Source organism: Emydura macquarii, unplaced genomic scaffold (assembly GCF_026122565.2).
Source record: "Emydura macquarii macquarii isolate MOO-44397 ecotype Brisbane River unplaced genomic scaffold, CSIRO-AGI_Emac_v2 contig_2768, whole genome shotgun sequence".
NCBI classification, from domain to species: Eukaryota; Metazoa; Chordata; order Testudines; family Chelidae; genus Emydura; species Emydura macquarii.
The window spans coordinates 18,107,406-18,127,441 of record NW_027132905.1 but is presented as its reverse complement, the minus strand read 5'-3'; the positions used below and the strand labels follow the sequence as shown (position 1 = coordinate 18,127,441).

Genomic DNA, 20,036 nt, shown 5'->3' with positions numbered 1-20,036 from the left:
CCTTGTAAGGGTCTATACTAAAATTTCACTCGTGCTGATGTAACTCGCCTGCTGCGCCAACTTAATAACTCCACCTCCACGAGAGGCGAGGGTCAATGTCGATGTAGTTAGGTGGATGCAGTGTCAGTGTAGACACTGTTGCTTACATTGACTGTTGCTGGCTTTCAGAAGCTGCTCCACAATGCCCTACATTGAGAGTTCAATCAGTGCAAGTGCTCCTGGTGAGGACATGCAGAGCCAACATAAGGAGCAAAGCATAGACACACACAAGCGATGTAATTACTGCAGCGGCTGTATGCCAATGTAACTTAGGTCGACTTAATTTTGTAGTGTAGATATGCTCCCTTAGAGTTTACAGTTTACATCTGAAAGTTTGTTTAATGTGGAAGCTGATTTGATTTTCTGTTGTTCCTGTATTTTAGGGGTAAATGTCCCTGAAATTCCTTGCATCCCAATGCTGAGGCATCTTTATTTGAAGTGGGTGAGACTCACCAAACCACAGCCTTTTAAAGATTTCCTTTGTATTAGCTTACGCACTTTTGTCATGAGGAACTGCGCAGGTAAGAGAGAGATTCCTTTTAGGGAAGGGATGCATCTACATGGGAAAAAACTAGTATCTGTACTAATAATATTGCAACTGCATTAGTGCTATGCTACCAAAGGACACTAGTTCAGAGCAGTTTTCATAACATGATGGTAAAAATGCCTGAGCCTTATCTACTGTAGCACTTACACCTGTACAGCTGCACCATTGCTGGCAGTTGCTGTATAAGGGTTACTAAGTTTTCTAGTGCTGATAGGGCCTTAGGATTGCCCATCATGCAGTACTCCAAAAGCAATCAAAGGCTTTAGTTGACATTTGGTATTGAGAAAAAATTATTCTATGCTGTATTGGGTTTTTACATTAATAGGAGAATACCTCTAGTTCTTAGTTCTAATGACTTGCTGAACTTGGTAGATGCAGGTGGGCGTATCTAATGGCTGCATTATTATACGATGTATTCAGTACCATTAAATAAACAACTTTCTGTGTATATGTTCCTTATCAGAAGATTTTTTTCTTTGCAGGTCCCACAAATTCTTTGAAGTATGTCCCCTTAGTGACAGGTTTGGCTTCTGCCCGAAACCTGGAACATTTAGAACTGGTTCGAGTTCCTTTTCTTGGAGGACTTATCCAGCATGTAGTAGAAGATAGCTGGAGATCAGGTAAACAACTTCCTACTGCCCTGAAGCATAGAACAAAATTACCTAGGATACGTGAAGGATAAGTCTCTTATTCCACAGCTTGTTCTTTCACTAGTATGCTTTTAGCAGTGTTAAAAGGGTGTTTGTTAATGGACTTCTGTATTATTTTAGGCATTGTCTTCATCTTACATGTATAACTATATGCTTTAGTGACACTTTTGTATACAAATATTGAAAACAATAAAAGCTAAGTTAGATTGAACTTTTATATTTCTGTAACATTGGAAAGTATTAAAGAATTGACATTCCAACTGTATGCCAATCTTTATTATCATTTCACTTTCTAGAGCATGGAACTGGCAGAAATAATTTGGAGGATGGTCACTTTTAATTTTTGAAAAACAGCTTCTCGGGAAACTTCTGTTGTGGTAGTCAGGGTAACCTCCTATTAGTCACCATAGTAAGCTCTAAGGAGTCTTATGTTGATTTACTTAAAATGGCATGTATTCTTATTATTAATTGCAATAATACATTGGCAAAATAACCAGGAAAGTGATTCAGATTTTAATGCCACAACCAATTGACTAAAGTGAAATTTTGCTTTTCTTTTCCCTGATCAGGTGGTTTTAGGAATTTGCACACTATAGTTTTGGGAGCCTGCAAGAATGCTCTTGAAGTGGATCTTGGCTACCTCATCATAACTGCTGCACGAAGGTACTTGCCTTCCCCAGCCATTGTCTTTCCTGTCTATTTTCTCTCTCTTGAAATCACAGTTGTTTAGGTAACTTAATAAAATACCAGTGTTTGAAGAACAACAAGTTTTACATTTTTAAGAGAAAACCCATGTAAACATTTACAGTCTATAATAAGAATATTGAGTGGCTAGAGAAAGGGACTGGGAATTAGCCCTCCTGGGTTCAGTTATTAGATCTGTCACTGACTTGTTCTGTGGCCTGAGCCAAGTCACTACACTTTCTCATCTGTAAAATGAGTATAATAGTATTTTCCTCACAGGGGTGTCTGGGGCTTAATTAGTGTTTATAAATTGTGTGGAGTTCCTCACAGCTGTATAACTTCAAGATACTGTCATAAAGAAGGATGCAGGTGTCCACTTGATTTCATCGTCAGATAAATGTTTTCATTTTACTGCCCAGAGTGGAGCAAAAGCCTTCACTCAAATGTATTCTGTGCTAAACAGTGTTCTGTTGAGTCAGTTTGTTGCATCTCATCTTGAATGTGAGCTGTACTTGATTGCTTTTAGGTTACATGAAGTGCGAATTCAACCTTCCCTGACGAAAGATGGTGTCTTCTCTGCACTGAAGATGGCAGAACTGGAGTTCCCACAGTTTGAAACCCTTCATCTGGGATATGTTGATGAGTTTTTGCTACAATGTATGAATATTATTTTTAAAAAAGTCTTAAATTATCTGACCAGGGTTAGGGGTAGCGCCAATTGATAGTTTTGGTATATTTTTCTAAGACATGCTTTTAAAAGAATGTAAATAATTATTGCTCTTGAATCTTGTGTTATATAGTCAAATATGTTTTTTCTGTGTTTCCTGAAACTTCCATTGAAATTGGAAAAGAGATTTTGCTTTGTTTAATTAAAGTAATACTTTGGTCTTTGTGCCAAATGGGATTACAGTATGAAATTTGTAGAAATTCCTAAAAGGCTGCAATTTCTGAAGGGGCAGATTGCTGAAATCTTCTATTGTCTTTCTATAGGCAAAATGACTAATGGGGACTTGGTAAAGTATGGGTTGGCCGATGTGGTTGAAAATCCAGGAATCATCACAGATATTGGAATGAAGGCTGTAAATGAAGTATTCTCTTGCATCAAGTATCTGGTCATTTACAACTGCCCACATCTACACAACCCAAACAATTGGATCACAGGTATTGAATGCTTTTAGAATGCTGGAGATTCGGCGTAAGTGCCTCACATCAGGATGAAGATTTGTAGTTAACCTCATTTCAGTAAATTAATATAATAATCCTGCAATTTAAGGAAACATTTGAGACCAAGAAACATAGATTTTTTTTTTTTAACGATTTGGTAGTTGATTGCATATCTTGTGTGTGTGTGTGTATATACACACACAAGCAGAATATTAATTTGCACTGAAGATTGGGGGAGTAGTTAGAAATTATTGATGTTTGCAAATTTGTAAGTGAGAAATACAGTGGAATAGTGCATCCTATATAATGATACTGTATCCCATTTAATAAGAGTAGTCCAATTTAAAAGTGTTTACTTCATTGTACTTGAACTCTGACCTTGCAGGACCAGTTCTGGTGGTGAAAGTGTATTTTCATGTCCATTGCTGATTCTACTCTAATCCCCTTTCCTGAAAGTTGATGAGAGTGTGAATTAGTGTTAATTATGGTAGTGATTCCTGTGATGTGGATGCTTGTCTATTCTGAGCTAGACTGAGACTACAAATTCCTTTCCTGGGAAAGTTCTAATGGGAGATAAATGAGGCTTGAAATCCTTCAAGGAGTATATATCTGTCTCCTTACACAGACCATTCAAGATGGACCCGGCTAGTTGACCTCACCCTGGTGCGATGCCACGCAATAAAGTTAGATTCTTTTAGTCAGTTCATTGAATTACTGCCAAGCTTGGAGTTTATCTCTTTGGACCAGATGTTCCGGGAACCTCCTAAGGTGAGTGTTTGTGTGTGTATGTATGCGTAGTTTGGGGTTTGGTTTTTTATTGTTGCTAGGACATCTGAAATATGAAATAACAGAGTTCTGTTAAGGTACATGCTTTTTATAGTTATAATTAATTAAATAGTTCAGTGAGTGATTTAGGAATACGATTGCCATGAAAGATGTTTCTCTATAAGATATTCTTTGAAGTTCTATGACATTATTGTGACACACTGCACCCCCCATGAACACCCTTATAGTGTAACTGTATTGCTTAATACAAAGTATGCCATATATGATGTTCCTAGAATGCTCATGGTGTAATGAACATTTTTTTTATAGTAATATGTTTGTTGCAATCTCATGTGTATGGTTATGAGGCTTTGCTATGTGGTATGCCCAAAGATGTGTCTCATGGCTTAAAACACATCCAAGCAAGACTGTCTGAGCAGAGGAAAAGTTTGCATTTCACTAAAGCATGCATAAAACAAGCCCAACTCTGCAGCATTCCACGAACAAAGGACAGACCTATAAGTCAACAAACGAATCCACAAAGGTCCTCAGAGATTTGGGGCATGGAGGGAATCATACAGGGACATTCTTTGTCACTTGACTCTGAAGGGGGGAGCGAAGCCCCAGAAGGGAGATGGGACATTTTAAAAAGGAGCGACATTTTGCAGTTCTCTCTCTCTCTCTTCCACTTTCATCTACAAACAGCACCAAGCAACTGGAGTGCTGACCTGGGGTGGGAGCCTGGCTGGAAAGGAATCCAGCCAACCTGTGGTGAGAATCATCCGAGTTTGTAAGGTTGCTGACAGTGTTAAGCTTAGTTTTGAATGTGATTTGTCTTTTGTTTTCTCTTGATCAAATCTGACTTGTTTTCCTCTGACTTATAATCACTTAAAGTCTTTCTGTACTTAATACATTTGTTTGTTTTTATCTAAAACAATGCATTTGGTTCAAGGTGTGTTAGAGACTCCATTTGAAGTGACAAAGCTAGTCCATATCAATTTCTTTGTTAAATTGACAAACTGATTATGAGCTTGAAGTGTCCAGTGGGCAGCACTGAACATTGTAAGATTGAAGTTCCTAAGGTTGCATCTGGGACTGGGGGATAGTGACTGGAGTGATTCTGTTGCACAATCTAAAAAATGGCTTGCCAGAAGCACTCACTCACTCAGTTGGGAGCAACTTGCTTGCTGGAGGCTGTGCATGATCTGCCCTGGAGGTGGGAGTTCACACAGCAAAGCAGACAGAGTAAGACGGGCTCCAGGAGTGGGGGATTGGGGGTGACACAGTGATTCCCCAGTCCAGATTGCAGAGGGGAACATCACACCTATGTTATGCAGGAGGTCTGAGTAGAGTGTCACTGTTTTCTCTGATGGCCTTATGATCTAGGAATCTGTGGTATACCACAAAGAATAGTTGTATCCATTTGCAGACAGCAGTAGTGGTGGAATGTGGCACTAATGATTTAATATTTTGTTTTCCTCAGAAAATATGGTTTAGATGTACTGTTTATATTTTTACCAGGGTTTTCATTGCTATTTTGATTTTCCTATTACTTTGCATGAGACTTGTTTTCCTATTGAGAGAATTGCACATTGAGTATTCTTATGACTTTGCAGAATGGTAAAATTGTAGTACTATTCCTTCATGTATGTGAATATTTTCATATCGTATGGATTCTCTGATTTTTGTTTCCTCTCTCCATTTTCCCCCTCCCCCAAAATGTTAAATGTCTTATAACAATTTTCACAACTGTGGTAATGTACTAAATATTTCTTAAAGGTTTCTGGAGTAAACTTCTCATCACATATGCTTTTGTCTTTTACTAGAAAATCAAGAGTAGTATCAGCTTAATATCTGTCCTCTCTCTAGGGCCTGTCCTGCTCTGGAAAGGAAATACAGATTTTTCTACTAGATTTTCTTTCATTTCTAGCTAGTCTGATCCTATGGCCTACGCATTGCAACTTCTTACCATAAGATAGTACTATTGCATTTTCCTTTTTTTCATTTTAATTCCAGTTTAAAAGAGGAGAGGGAAAGGTGTAAGTTTGGTAATCAAATATGCAATCTATGCAGTGTAGATACATTTGCAATGTAGTTGCAATTGTGAGGAGATCCTTCCCCATATCTACACATATACTGCACAAACAGAAATATGACCGTATCAATACAATGGTTTTGTATCAATTTTGTAATACATTTGTGAAGATTTGACATCAGTAATTTTGAATCTTTTTTTGTTTTTGTTTTTGTTTGTTACAGGGATGTGCTCGTGTAGGCCTGAGTGCTGGCACAGGGATTGGTGTTTCATCTGCCCTAGTCAGTAATCAGAACTCTAATAATGACAATGACAACAACAACAACCACCAGAACAACAACAATCCCAACATCCACCACAACAACCACCAACACCCGAATGACCAGAACGAGGAGAACGAGCTGCGGCAAGATGGGCAGGTGGAAGAGCAGCAGATTGCAGCTGAGGGTAACCACTGACCTTTTGTGAGCTTCTGAAAGAAATGATCTTATTTTGCATTGCCATTTGCACAGGACTGTAGGCAAAAAGTGAATGTGTATTGAAAGACACTCTAACTCCATAGTCTGAAGGCTATGCTGTTTTTCTCCTCTATTTAGTATCTATCCATAAGACCAAACCTGATCTGCTTATTAAATCTAATGGTTGATCTATGTGGCATAACAAGTCATTTAAAGATAAACAGTAATATAGATACTAGTCCAGTACTTTAAAGATTGCATACTGTACTGCTCCATAGGGAATATGATTTTGTGTTTCGAGTTCACTAGGTCAGGGCTAGGATTGCATCACGTTACTTTGTAGCATCCTATCCAGTTTACCCAGAAAGGGTACAGATGTTCTGGGGAAAGCAGCATAAAGTCCTTAGCCAGATGAATGTGTCATGGTAATGCAAGGAACCTTTTCAGGAAGAAGAATGGAGAATCCTGAAGGAGCCATTTACCTCCACAAAATCAAGAGTATAGAATTGGGCCCGAATCCCCTAGAAGTTACAGAACCAATAATCTCTCAGAGGCTTCAGCATGACTCAGTGAGAAAACAAGGCAGCTACTGTTAGTGATATTACAGCACTACGGTTCCTCTCTGTGACTTCAGTGTGATTATCACTTGAAACCCTTTTACATATATTGGGCTATGCTCTTTGGCTTCTTTCTCTTGACCATCAATTTTTATTGTCTCAATCTTTTCAGCACTGAATGATATGGAGGAGGTGGCACAGGATGATGGAGTGGTTGCAGTAGAGGGCCAGAATGAGGCCTCTGCTCATAATCAAGCGGTTATTCCTATGGATGTTGATGAGGAGCAAGCAGGTAATTCTGATCCTGAAAAATAATCAGTTCTTCAGGATCCTCCCAATTGCAAGAGTCATTAGTCCAATATGACACTATTCTGACTTGACTTTCTTTAGGTAAGACATGTGGGACATTTGAAATAATGGTTCTTGTACAGTGGGATGCAGCAAAGAAACTTGTGATTTATAGTCTGCTTCACAGTCCCCACTTTTCTGCTGTTCATTTGTTGAGGGATTATGCTTTTAAGGCCTCATTTTCATACTGTAGCGTAATGAGCAGGTCAGAAGGCATGAATATTCTTTGCTTGCTTTGCCTTGTTCCAGTTCATGCGTTTATGACCTCCCTCTTTCCACTTCAGTTTAAGGATTCCCTTTGTTTGTGTTGTAGGCAGAGCAGTTTGTATAAACGCTAATTTAAGTTGCATTAATGAGTCGCATCAAACAAAATGAGTGTCAATTACTGATGCCAGCCATTTGCTTACCAGCACGTTGCACTATAAATATGCCAACAGCAAGTAACTTTAAAAAAAAAAAAAAATGGGGTGTCTGTTCACTGGAGTGTTTTTCCAGAAAGTCCCTGGAAGTTTTCTTTCATGCTGATGTTCATTTCTTGAATTATTCACAGGTACCATATACTGTGCCATTGTGGTACAGTTAGCAGCACTCTGGCCTAACAGCCAGAAGTGTGAGAGTTGAACCCCACAACAGAACATAGGCTTACACTAGGTGCTGACACTCTGGGATGTTGCTGCACCACTAGGAGACTTTTCTGCCCATCTTTGCTGGCTGCCTGGGGAGAAGTTTAACATCCCTGGATGCTTTTTCAAAAGGGTTGGAGGATAATCCCAATGTTTTGGCTAACGTTTGAGCTCTCAGTAACAGAGATTCTAGTGGCTGAGCACAAAATGTCTTCCAAATTACCACCTTAGTTACTGAATTGTCAGTTTGTCGTTGTGGAAGATGCTTCTGGGATACTTGGAGTCTGAGAAGTGTCATAGAAAACCAGTATTCTATCCTTTTGTGTCAACACTTTTTTTTTTAATAGATTAGAACATCTTTGATTGTTTTAAGTGTATTTAAATGCTGCATCTTTAAATCACTTTGGCAGCATTTGAGTTTTTGTGCAGGATCCCAGAAAAGAATGCAGAATTCTGCTAGGATGACCAAACCCATCTCTTTCTATGGTATTCCCAAACTGTTCAAGAACTTCACCAGATAGGAACTTTTGCATTATTATACCCTATAATCTGTGCTTGCCTTGTGTAAATGAACTGTCAACATTCTTTTCCTGTTTTAGGACCCAGTGGCCTTCAGCCTATTGTAAAAGCTGCACCTATTACTGTGCATGACTCGGACAGTGAGGATGAAGAAGAGAACATGGGGTCCTCAAGAGCCTGCATTACTAACAGCATTGCACAGAGTTATTCAGATGGAGAAGAAAAAGTCAGAAATCCAGTGGAAACCAGAGACCTGTCAGGTGTGAAAGATTTTGTATGGGTTGGTTTATTAGTAAGGGCTGGATTACACTAGGCAAAGTCTGCTAATTTGGAGATTGAAGCTTAAAAGAGCCCATTTTGCTTCTTTTCCATGCCTCAGGTAACGACTAGTCATACAGATCCATTACAACCTAGAATGGAGCAGTAAGATACATCCCCATAATGCTGCATTCGTATGTGCAAAATGGGGAAATACATCATAAATGCCAGAAGCACAGCTGCAGATTTTTGCAGGCAAAGGACTGCTTATACATATTTGCAGGTACATCCATTGCATCAATGGCTTACAGTAGACATCTGTAGGTCCAGATCACAACTGTTTTGCCCATATGAACTGTCTGTCAAAGCACCTACAGTCACAAAAAGCTATCAAGCAAATGCTTGAGGGAGGAGTGGTAAATGCTACTGTCATCTAATGGATAATGTAGGCTTCCTGGGAATGTCCCAGAGGAAGTAGTTCAGAGTCAGTCTTCTCTTTATAGGGAACGTTATAGTTTAGGAATAAAGTGAGTCCTCACTTTTTTCAGCTTTCAGGCACCTCTGCTTTGAATCAAGGCTCATTATTGTTACTATCATTGTTACTATCGTTGTTTGTATTACAGTAGCACCCACAGCTCCAATAAAGGTTGAGGTTCACTTGTACAACGTGAAAAAAATAAAGCAAGAGACAATCCATTCCCTGAAGCACTTATAGTCTAAATAGTCAGACAGACAATAGATAGAAAGGGAAACTAAGGCACAGAGAGGTAAAGTAATTTGAAAAAGGTCTCAAGGTGGTGGGTCTGTGGCAAAGATGGGAATAAAACCCACATGCTCTATCCACAGGTCTATGCTGCCATTCTAGAAACACAGATGATTTTAATAATACTTCTGAAGTCTTCATCTGCTCACTCTGAGTAGGACATTGGTTCACAAAAGGAAGAAGTAAATGTTGAATTATACTCTGTATACCCGAGGACAGATAATTGACATGAAGTACATGTGATCCTGGTTCTTCTGGGGCCTATAGCCTAGAGAGGGCTTATCTACAACAGTATAATAATAATCCTTTTTTGTGCAGGACTGAGCAATATGTTGGCTTAATGTATTCTACTAGTCTTCCATTTCTGTAGACCTGAGCACATATCCGCCTTAGTTCAGAAGTGAGAATGAATTTGGTGGCTTCACACTAGTAGCTGGTGTGTATCTACATCTCAAAACTGTTAGTGATTTACAATTTTTTTTGACAGGACTAGTAGTTTCAACTCAAAGGAAGCTGCAGGCAAGCTACAGTGTATGGTTGAAGTTGGGGGCCCAGAGTTGAAGTAGCAGGGGATAGCTACAAGTCAGGACTAAGATACATGTGGAAAGCTATTTGCTGATGCTTTCACAGTGATACCAGTGCCACTGGGAGCAGTCTGGTCTAGTAGAACTATGTAAGGGACTGGGAGCTAGACATTTCTGAGGCTTTTTTTAATGCTGGTTTTGACACTGACTCACACTGTCTATCCATCTGTAAAATGAGAATAATACTTAACTATCATACCACACATGTAGGCATGTAAATTAATGACTGCACAGTGCTTTGGCAGTATGAAGCACTAGCAGTTCTAAATTATAATTTAATCTCTTATTTTCAGGAGAACTAAGAATTGCTACAAATACATTCCCATATCATGTTCTTACATGTTGGCCTTTTTAACCAGTGATCTGCTTCCAGAAAGCACTAGACACCTCCAGCAAATATATGCCTCCTGATGTGCCTGGTACATCTGTTCAGATGAGCAGCTCCAGGAAATTAGAGAAATTCAGCTGCTGTTGGCTATGTGTTAACTTCCCACAACTTCAGAATAAATCCTAATGCAAAATATTGGTTCCTCGCTGACTTCCCCACAGCCTTTGCTGCTAAACTCTTGGCTGTCTCCACTTTTAGGGGGTGTCCTACAGAATACTATGCTGCATGTTGTCCATTAGTGTTTATTGAAACCTGGCATTTGCTCGCTGTATTGTTCTTTCATGCTTAATGTTACTTTATCAGCAGTGAGCGGTAAAGGCAAGACTCCATTGCGGAAGAGGTGCAGTGCCAACCAAGCGGGCCAGGTGAAGCAATTCCATGCTGAGGAGAGCAGTTGTGAGAAAGGCTGTCAAGTGACCAGTGAGCAGATTAAAGCAGATATGAAAGCAGCCAGTGATATGCCTGAAAAGAACAAAAGCAAAGATTCTTACTCAGGTTGCGCTAATGCTGCTGGATCGACAGGGACCTCCAACTCTTGCAGTGCTGCTTCTTCAAGCCCTGACTGTGCAAGGACAGCTAATAGCCGCTCTGCTGGCACCAGTCCAACAGTTGCAGACGAATCCAGGCAGTGTGTCTGCTCCCCTTGTAAGAGTGAAGGCTCCAATGAGAGAGACACTGAGGAGGGTGCCATTTGCTCCAGGTGCTCCCGCTATAGGCAGCAGGAACCACAAAGCAGGACTAGTGGGTGCTCTGATGGGGAATGCCCATCCACTAGTAGCACCTGCAGCAGGAATGGGCCGAGCAGCACTGGGTCAGACTTCTCACTTAGGACGCTGCCAAACTGTGGGTCTTCAGGAGAGGCAAATGCCGAGAGGACTAATGGGAGTGTCTGTGGAACTGCTGGGGAGGAGGAGAGTGCTGGCTCTCAGCCAGGGAGCTATGAAATGGAGTATAATGAAGATTATCCCCGCCGGCCCCTGACAAGAGCCAGAAGCAAATTGTCCCACGTACCTTTGTTGTCTGAATCAGGTATGGCCTACACTTGTGTATTTTACTTCAGAGTTACTGTTTCATACAAAAGCAGCAGCTATCAGATAAAAGGAGTATCCATATTTTAATAACTTAATAATTCTTCATGCTTGGAAATAAAATTTTATTGATAGAAGAGCCAGAGAGTAGAAATTACTGATTTATCAGTTTCACAGCTGCTTATGTTCACATTCATCACTCTGTAAGCATGACCACGATCTCTATATTCCCACATATATTTTCCTATGTGTTATGCATATATGATAAGGTTGGACCAATGAGTGATTTACTATTTTGAAAAACTCTTACAAAATTTTTTGACAACTTGTCTTGTTGTTTCAGTGAATAATCGCTCAGAAAGACAGAAACATAAGAATTGCTCCCCCCATTCAAGAATTACTTCTCTGAGGGAGGAAGCAGGGGTGCTCAAGTTCTCCCTTTGTCAGAGGGAAAAGGTTGATGCAATATTGTGATAATTTATTAGCCTGTAAGCGAAATGTAATTATTACCCAACCGTAATACTATACAAACACACGCCTAATGGACCCCATTTCCAAGTGCCATGAATAAGAGACTTGAAATATGAATTTCTTATGAAACAACACAATATCCAGAATGCTAAAAGAACCCATCTAAAGGGATGGAACAAAAACTAAAATTTGGGATGGAGGGAGGAAACTTGGTGGCATCTCCCGTTTCTTCACTATAGGTTTGGTGAGGTTTCCCTGTTCGAGCTACTGTAGATTCCACTTGGCTGACACTTTTTGAAAATATTTTCCACATACCTAGAATTCTTGTCTGGGAGCATCTAGCAAGTAAAATAGGACAGAAAATAAAGGTGTTAATTAAAAAACCATAGACAGTGGAGATGGAAAAGATTTATTCAGTCATCAAATCCATATATCTATATATCAATATTGATATCTACAGTATGTTTTCTAGTATTTGTCCAATCATGTTCAATGTTCCAAGTGCTGATGAAGTTTAAATCACTTCCTTTAGGAAAGTATTCCATAAGAACAGCCAATACTGGGTCATACCAATGGTCCATCTAGCCCACTATTCTGTCTTCCGACAGTGGCCAATGCCAGGTGCTTCAGAGGAAATGAACAGAATAGGTAATTATCAAGTGATCCATCCTCTGTAACCCATTCCCAGCTTCTGGTAAACAGACGATAGGAACAGTTCAGAGCATGATTTTGCATTCCTGCCCATCCTGATTAATAGCCATTGATCGATTTATCCTCCATAAACTCAAGTTCTTTTTTGAACCCTGTTATAGTCTTGACCTTCACAACATCCTCTGGAAAAGAGTTCCACAGGTTGACTGTGCGTTGGGTGAAGAAATACTTTCTTTTGTTCATTTTAAACCTGCTGCCTATTAATTTCATTTGGTGACCCTTAGCTCTTGTGTTATGAGGAGTAAATAATGCTTCATTGTTTACTTTCTCTACATCAGTCATGATTTTACAGATCTCTATCATATCCCCCACTCAGTAGTCTCTTTTCCAAGTTGAAAAGTCCCGGTTTTATTAATCTCTCATATGGAAGCTGTTCCATACCACTATTTTCTTTTGTTGTCCTTTTCTGTACCTTTTCCAATTCCAGTATATTTTGAGATGGGGCAACCAGATCTGTATGCAATATTCAAGATGTGGATGTACAATGGATTTATAAAGAGGCAATATATTTTCTGTCTTATCTATCCCTTTCCTAATGATTCCTAACATTCTGTTAGCTCTTTTGACTGCCGCTGCACATTGAGTGGATGTTTCCAGAGAACTATCCAGTGACTCCAAGATCTCTTTCTTGAGTGGTAACAGCCAACTTAGATCCCATCATTTTATATGTAAAGTTGGATTATGTTTTCCAGTGTGCATTACTTTGCATTTATCAGCATTTAATTTCATCTGCCATTTTGTTTCCCAGTCACCCAGTTTTGTGAGATCCCTTTGTAACTCTTCACAATCTGCTTTGGACTTAATTGTCTTGAGTAGTTCTGTGTCATCTGCAAATTTTGCCACCTCACTGTTTACCCCATTTTCCAGATCATTTATGAATATGTTGAACAGTACTGGTCCCAGTACAGACCCCTGGGGAACACCACTATTTACCTCTCTTCATTCAGAAAATTGACCGTTTATTCCTACCCTTTGTTTCCTATCTTTTAACCAGGTACTGATCCAGAAGAGAACTTTCCCTCTTATTACATGATAGCTTACAATGCTTAAGAGCCTTTGGTGAGAGACCTTGTCAAAGGCTTTCTGACAATCTAAGTACACCATATCCACTGGATTGCCCTTGTCCACCTGCTTGTTGACCTCCTCAAAGAATTCTAGTGGTTTGGTGAGGCATGATTTCCCTTTACAAAAATCATGTTGACTCCTCCCCAATAAATTGTGTTCATCTATGTGTCTGATAATTCTGTTCTTTACTATAGTTTCAACCAGTTTGCCTGGTGCTGAAGTTAGGCTTACCAGCCTCTAATTGCCGAGATCACTTTTGAAGCCTTTTTAAAAAATTGACATCACATTAGCTATCCTCCAGTCATCTGGTACAGAAGCTGATTTAGATGATAGGTTACATACCACAGTTAGTAGTTCTGCAATTTTAGATTAGAGTTCTTTCAGAACTCTTGGGTGAATACCATCTGCTCCTTGTGACTTATTACTGTTTAATTTATCAATTTTTTCCAAAACCTCCTCTGACACCTGAATCTGGGACTGGCTGTTTAGTAGGCTTCCTGCTTCTGATGTACTTAAATTTTTTTTTACTATTACTGTTTGAGTCTTTGGCTGTTCTTCAGATTCTTTTTTTGGCCTTCCTAATTATATTTTAACTCTTCAGTTGCCAGAGTTTTATGCTTTTCTATTTTCCTCAGTAGATTTAATTTCCACCTTTTAAAAGGATGCCTTTTTGCCTCTGACTGCTTCTTTTACTTAGCCAAATATATCTCAGATTCAAGACCTTATCATGATAGTCATCTTGAATTTTCTATTTTCTAACTTGCTCTATTACTAATAGTAATTAAATGAAACCACTAAAGGAAAACAGTGCATTGTGTGCATGCCAGACTAGCAGGTCTTCCTGAAAATAGTGTTGCTCTCCTGTCTGTTTCTTCTGCATGTTAAATGGGCATTTCAGGGCATCAACTGATTGCCTGCAGAAATCAGGAATTATTTCCCCCCACCTCACCCAACACGCAAGTGTGTGAACATCTCTGCCCTTGTGCAAAGTTTACCTGCTCTGAAGCATTAGATGTTGGCTAATGCTGGAGGCAAAATCTTGATGGACCAGTCTAATCTGGTGTGGCCCAGGCCCAAATTCATGCTGTGTGTATCTGGATGTATAGAACAGTGAGGCTCCATGTGTTTAACTGTTATAATCCTCTTCCACACCCTGCCCCCCATGCTGGAATGTAATATTCATTTACATTCAATGCAAAACTTGAAATTGGTTTGTTATAAAACTAAATAAATTTTCCTGTAGTTGGTTTGAATAAATACATTGAGTTTTATGGCTGTTTATTGTTTTGCCTGTGAGTTCCAGAACAAAGTGACATTGGTTTTTGACCTCTGTAACAAACTTTTATTTATGATGGTGAAAACTCTATATTTATTTGTTTTTGAGTAATTGCTTAACATTATCTCAAACATCTAAGTTTTAACATTGTTTAATTTGGTTAAAGAAGTGAAATACTCAAAAATAATTTCACTGCTGCTAAGTTGGTAAAAGGGGGAAAAAAAACTATTGACATGTATGATACTCTAATGAAAGTAAAAATCATCAAGCAAAACTGATTGTCATTTAATAAGCATTTTATTTTAAACTTGTCAGGTTTAATTTCTAACTGAAGACAGCATTTTGGAATTACATCCATGTTAAGTCCTTTGAAGAAGAGTTTGTTTGCCTGGGGCTGTACTGTGCACAATTCAGCATACATTTGGGATGTTTTCTTGTATTACAATAAGTGACTATTTCTCTGCTCATAGATGTTATATGTACTGCCATGAAATCCCACTGGATGATGATACATATGTACAATGAATTGCTTATTCCAACAGTAGAATAAATGTTTGCAGTATCATATTTCATCTGCCACAACTATGGGTCCTCTAGGAGAGGATCCTAAATGCTGCAGTCTATAGGCTTAAATGGGCTCAGTTAAGGTTTGAGTGGCAATTGTAACTCCAACTCCCAGCCTTTGATTTTGTCTCAGATGAAACATTATCAAACAGTCATTTATGTTCAATTCCCTTTTTTGTTTTGTAATGGCAGCGTAACTTTCATTGACATCGTCTCAACGTCATAGCATCATATCTCCAGACTTGCAGTGGTATCATCTTGAGAATTTTATAACAGGGCCAAGCCACATAAAGGGGAATAGAGAGATAGTATTGTCACAAAAGGGTAACTTACAGGCAATCCTCAGTAGCAGGTTATCCAACTTTAGGGGACACTCTCAAGATTAGTCAGCTAAAAATCTCTGCTACTGTAAATGTTAAATTCATCTCTTCACAGTGTCCAGAAGATAACTTCACTGTTATTTCTAAATAAAGGAGGCAGTGGAATATTATTAAATTAAAGAAAATCTAACTGACTTTGATCTATAATAATAAAAGTGTGCGGTTATTTCCCCCCCTCTGAATTCAGGAGTCATAAACTGTGAAGTAAAATTTACACATGTCCCATTCTTCTGAACACTTATGAACATAGGAATTGCCAGAATGGATCAGACCTGGGGTCCATTTGTCTAGTCTCCAACAGTGGCCAGCACAAACACTGTGCAAAAAAGGTGCAAGAACCATGTAATAAGCAGATGTGGGATAATCTGCCCCTCCGCCTTCCCACATTAGTTCTCATCCTGATCTAATAGTTGGTTTAAGCCCTGAAGCATAAGATATAAAATCCATTCCAAATTTTGTTAGCTTTAGCAATTATAACCTTAACGTTCTTGTCATCTATATAAATGTGCAGTCCTTTTTTTAATCTTGCCAGTTCTTGGCTGCAACAAGTTCCACAGTTTAATCATGTGTTTTGTGAAAAATGCTTTTATCAGTTTTGAATTTGCTACCCATTAATTTCATGGAGTGTCCTCCTGTTCTTGTGTTTTGAGACAGAGCAGGAGCTTGTCTCCCCCTATCTTCTCTAGAACTTCCGTTACGTTGTATACTTTTATCATGTTCCTTCTTTCTTGTCTCCTTTTTAAAGTAAACAGTCCTGCTAGTTTTTCATCTTTCTCCAAACCCCTTCTAATTCTGCAATATTCTTTTTGAGAGGACTCTTGTAAATGTCTTTTGTGGAGATGTGCAAGCCAGGGAAAACACTAAACTTGAGTGTATATAGGAACAAAAATCCAAATATTTGGCCTCTTTGACGTAACAGCATCCCGTTTACAATTCCTACCCATTTCAAAATATCAAAGTGTATTTTTTCTTCAATGAAATATTAATCTGCTTTACTTAACTATCCCACAGGCATGTTGCGAAACAGAATTAATTCTTGTTTGTAAGGTATTTAATCCTGGGATGGAAGATGATATAAAAGTGATGGTGGGGCATTTGCTATTTCTGTTTCCCTGCAAAACCTTGAATTTTAAATTGCAAAGAGAAACCTGCCCAAGTGTGAGGTCAGTGTTTCCTCTGAAACAGTTGTCACTACTAAAACAGCGTAGGAAGCTGCTGGGCTCCAGACTTTACTTTTTGTGTTAGTGTGATCTGCAGCATCAGGAGAAACAGAGGAGCCTGTTCTCAGGATGTGGCAAGGAAAATGAGGCAGGAGTAAGCTTTCAGATAGTTTATTTGTGAAATTTAAGACAGTTAATTATTGAAAAACCTATTAAAGTTTTTATTTTCCAAAAATATTCAGTTCTTTGTGGGGAGTGGAGCATGGTCTCGTGGTTACAGCAGAGGACTGAGATGTAGGGTTCTAAACCTGGCTCTGCTGCTGTCTCCCTGTAAGACATTGGACAAGTGATTTCAGCACTCTTGCCTATGAAATGGGAATTATATTTAATTTTTTCATTTGAACAGACTTGGATATTAAATCTGAAAATGATGGTGTTGCAGTGTGAGGGTTATGGTTTAAAAAAAAAAGCCCATTTGCTAGCCTAGAGTGGTCCAATGACTACACTAGTGGAGCTAGAGCATATAATACTATAGAAGGTCCAATTAGCAATGCTTCTGCTTTTCTCTTGGCTGTAGCTTAGTACAGCGGAAAGACTTTACTTTAAATTTTCCCTCGTTATTTTTTCCAGAAGTGGCCAAGCCAAAGCCTCGACAAACAATGAAGCGGAAAAGGACGGCTGACAAGTCAACAAGCACTAGTGATCCTGTTATCGAGGATGACCACGTTCAGGTGAGGCCTCTTTCCCTATCTGCCACAGGTTTCCTAACCAAGAGGCTTTATGAACATATAACTCTCACTACAGGATTGTCTTCATTGTGGAACTCATGTTGTAAATTGAGTTTTGCCCCATCTCAAGTCCTATCAACACACACCCATTCTTAACAAATGCAGTGGTGCTTGTAACTTGAGTTAGCTGACCTGAGAGGGAGTATAACCTAAAGCTCAAGTTAACACAACTCACCAGCTGCCCACACAATTGCTTTGTAATGTGCACTCAGGATAGAGTGATTCTAGTCCACAGTGTTTTCCCACAATGCCTCCCATATGTCCAGAAAGGACAGACAAGTTCTCCCACACTTCACTGGGAATTCATAGCCCTTACTAGAGCTTACTCGCTTAGCTTATTGCAGCAGTAAGGACCACAGGATAGCAATACCCATGAGTGAGTACAGTCCCAGGGTGGACACAGTAGCTCGAGTGTTATTTTGCAATATGACTGCTCTTTTTCAACCTAAGCTGACTTGAAAAGAGTAATTTGAGTGTAGATAAACTTGGGTTAACCATGCCGCGAAGATGTAACTTAAAGGTGTATCACTACTACATGCTTTCAGCAGCATGTAGTGTACATACTCAGGTAGCTCCCTTATCACGGATATACATAGCAGGGTAGCTAGTGAGGCATGGCTTAGGGAAGTAAAGGCATACACAAGGGGTGTAGGTATGTACACAAATACATATCCTACACGACTCTACTTGACCCAAGCCATGCCTCCCCATCTATACTGCTATTTTTAGTAGTGTAGTGTCCCATCTCCTCCCTGCAGCTGGAGTCTTTCCCCACTGCAGCAAAAGACGAAAGACTCTGGCCTGGGGAAAGGTTCAGGCAGCTCCCCTCTGCTGGAGCTCTTCCACACCCCATGGAAGGCAGCAGGGGAATGTTCTCATGGTGGCTTCCTCGCTGCCTCCTTCCTGCCAGAGCTTTTCTTTGCCACAGTGAAAGGCTCCGGCAGTAGGGAGTTTCTGAAGCTTTTCCCCATTGTCCGACTCTCACTGACAGGAATAGCTACGCACTGCAGTTTGGACACAGACATGTACACACTACACACCTCTGACTCTGGTGTGTTGTGTAGATGTATTTCAATGTGCTTTCTGATTATTTCCTCTGTTTTATAACTAGACGTTCTGTAAAGGGCATAGAAGTTACTTCTGGGAGTGAGAGTTGTTCCTCTCAAACTAGGCTGTTTTAAAACAACATTATCACATTAAAAGTCATTTTTTGTTCATTCTAGTTACAAGTAATACATTAGATCACTACAACTGCATACTTTCTCTATTTTTTCAGTATGCTTTGTAGCACTTTGTGTGTAGTCTGCCATGCGGTTAGTTTCTTCCTTGCTAAAAGGGCCATTACAAAATTTGCTGGATTTCTGTTTTAAATTCAAATAGTCTTCCCATAATTTTATATTGTTAATGCCTTTTCACCATCTGAAGTATTCCTTCTGGAGGCACCTTGATGAAAGGCAGTACATATGGGAATTTCACACTGATTCTCTATGCCATACTTTTCTGAATTTAAACAGAAGAATAAGGCTCTAAAATGGTCAGTCCTGATTCAGCTTAGTAGCTAGAATATGGCTCTAAAGTGTAAATAAATTTTAAATAAATTTTGTTTGTGAGAGATAGTACAGTGAGATATTGCATAGTAGGGAACTTGAGGTATTTTCTATCAAGTAAATGCTACTTATGGAAATTGTGTAGTGGGTCTGAAAAATGTTATTTTTAACTCATTTTGTGAAAGTGCTGATCAGCAACACAAGTCCTGCTTTCCCATTGCCAACTTGTTCTGGACAGAAGCCATTACCACATTGGACCATGTCCCAGAATGAATTTTCTCATAGCATATTTACCACAGAGCTGCTTTTCCCATTTTTGACAGGATTTTTTGTTTTTATTCAGACTTAATGCTTTAAATTAATTTTATAGTAATCCCTATCCTCTGGTTTTCTTTTAAATCTGCATCAGGTGCTGACTTTGAAATCCAAAAACCTTGTTGGAATCACGTTGACCAACTGTGGAATAACAGACTTGGTCTTGAAGGATTGCCCCAAAATGATGTTCATCCACGGTACGTTGTTAATGTTATTGGAACTCATAGCACAGCCAAATCTTCCATTCTGTGTTTCCCCAAGAGCTTGCCATCTTTTCCATCCACACTGATAATACTGGAGTCATTTAAAAAAACTCTTAGGAGCTACCACCAGTCTTTTGCTTACTCTG

General features: G+C 39.3%; 1 protein-coding gene across 3 annotated transcripts in view; it reads left to right on the top strand.

Annotated features, from left to right (window-relative positions):
• The window catches only part of FBXO38 (F-box protein 38), a 35,945-nt gene that overhangs the window by 9,016 nt on the left and 6,893 nt on the right, over nucleotides 1-20,036 (top strand). For 2 of the 3 annotated variants that reach the window (XM_067566574.1, XM_067566575.1), the window contains exons 6-17: nucleotides 423-560; nucleotides 1,069-1,206; nucleotides 1,806-1,899; nucleotides 2,447-2,577; nucleotides 2,911-3,081; nucleotides 3,710-3,852; nucleotides 6,109-6,331; nucleotides 7,072-7,191; nucleotides 8,470-8,649; nucleotides 10,686-11,411; nucleotides 17,668-17,768; nucleotides 19,782-19,884. In XM_067566574.1, the coding sequence (XP_067422675.1) occupies nucleotides 423-560; nucleotides 1,069-1,206; nucleotides 1,806-1,899; nucleotides 2,447-2,577; nucleotides 2,911-3,081; nucleotides 3,710-3,852; nucleotides 6,109-6,331; nucleotides 7,072-7,191; nucleotides 8,470-8,649; nucleotides 10,686-11,411; nucleotides 17,668-17,768; nucleotides 19,782-19,884 (2,268 nt within the window). The remainder of the gene's footprint in view (nucleotides 1-422; nucleotides 561-1,068; nucleotides 1,207-1,805; nucleotides 1,900-2,446; nucleotides 2,578-2,910; nucleotides 3,082-3,709; nucleotides 3,853-6,108; nucleotides 6,332-7,071; nucleotides 7,192-8,469; nucleotides 8,650-10,685; nucleotides 11,412-17,667; nucleotides 17,769-19,781; nucleotides 19,885-20,036) is intronic. The other variant, XM_067566576.1, reaches the window with a different exon arrangement.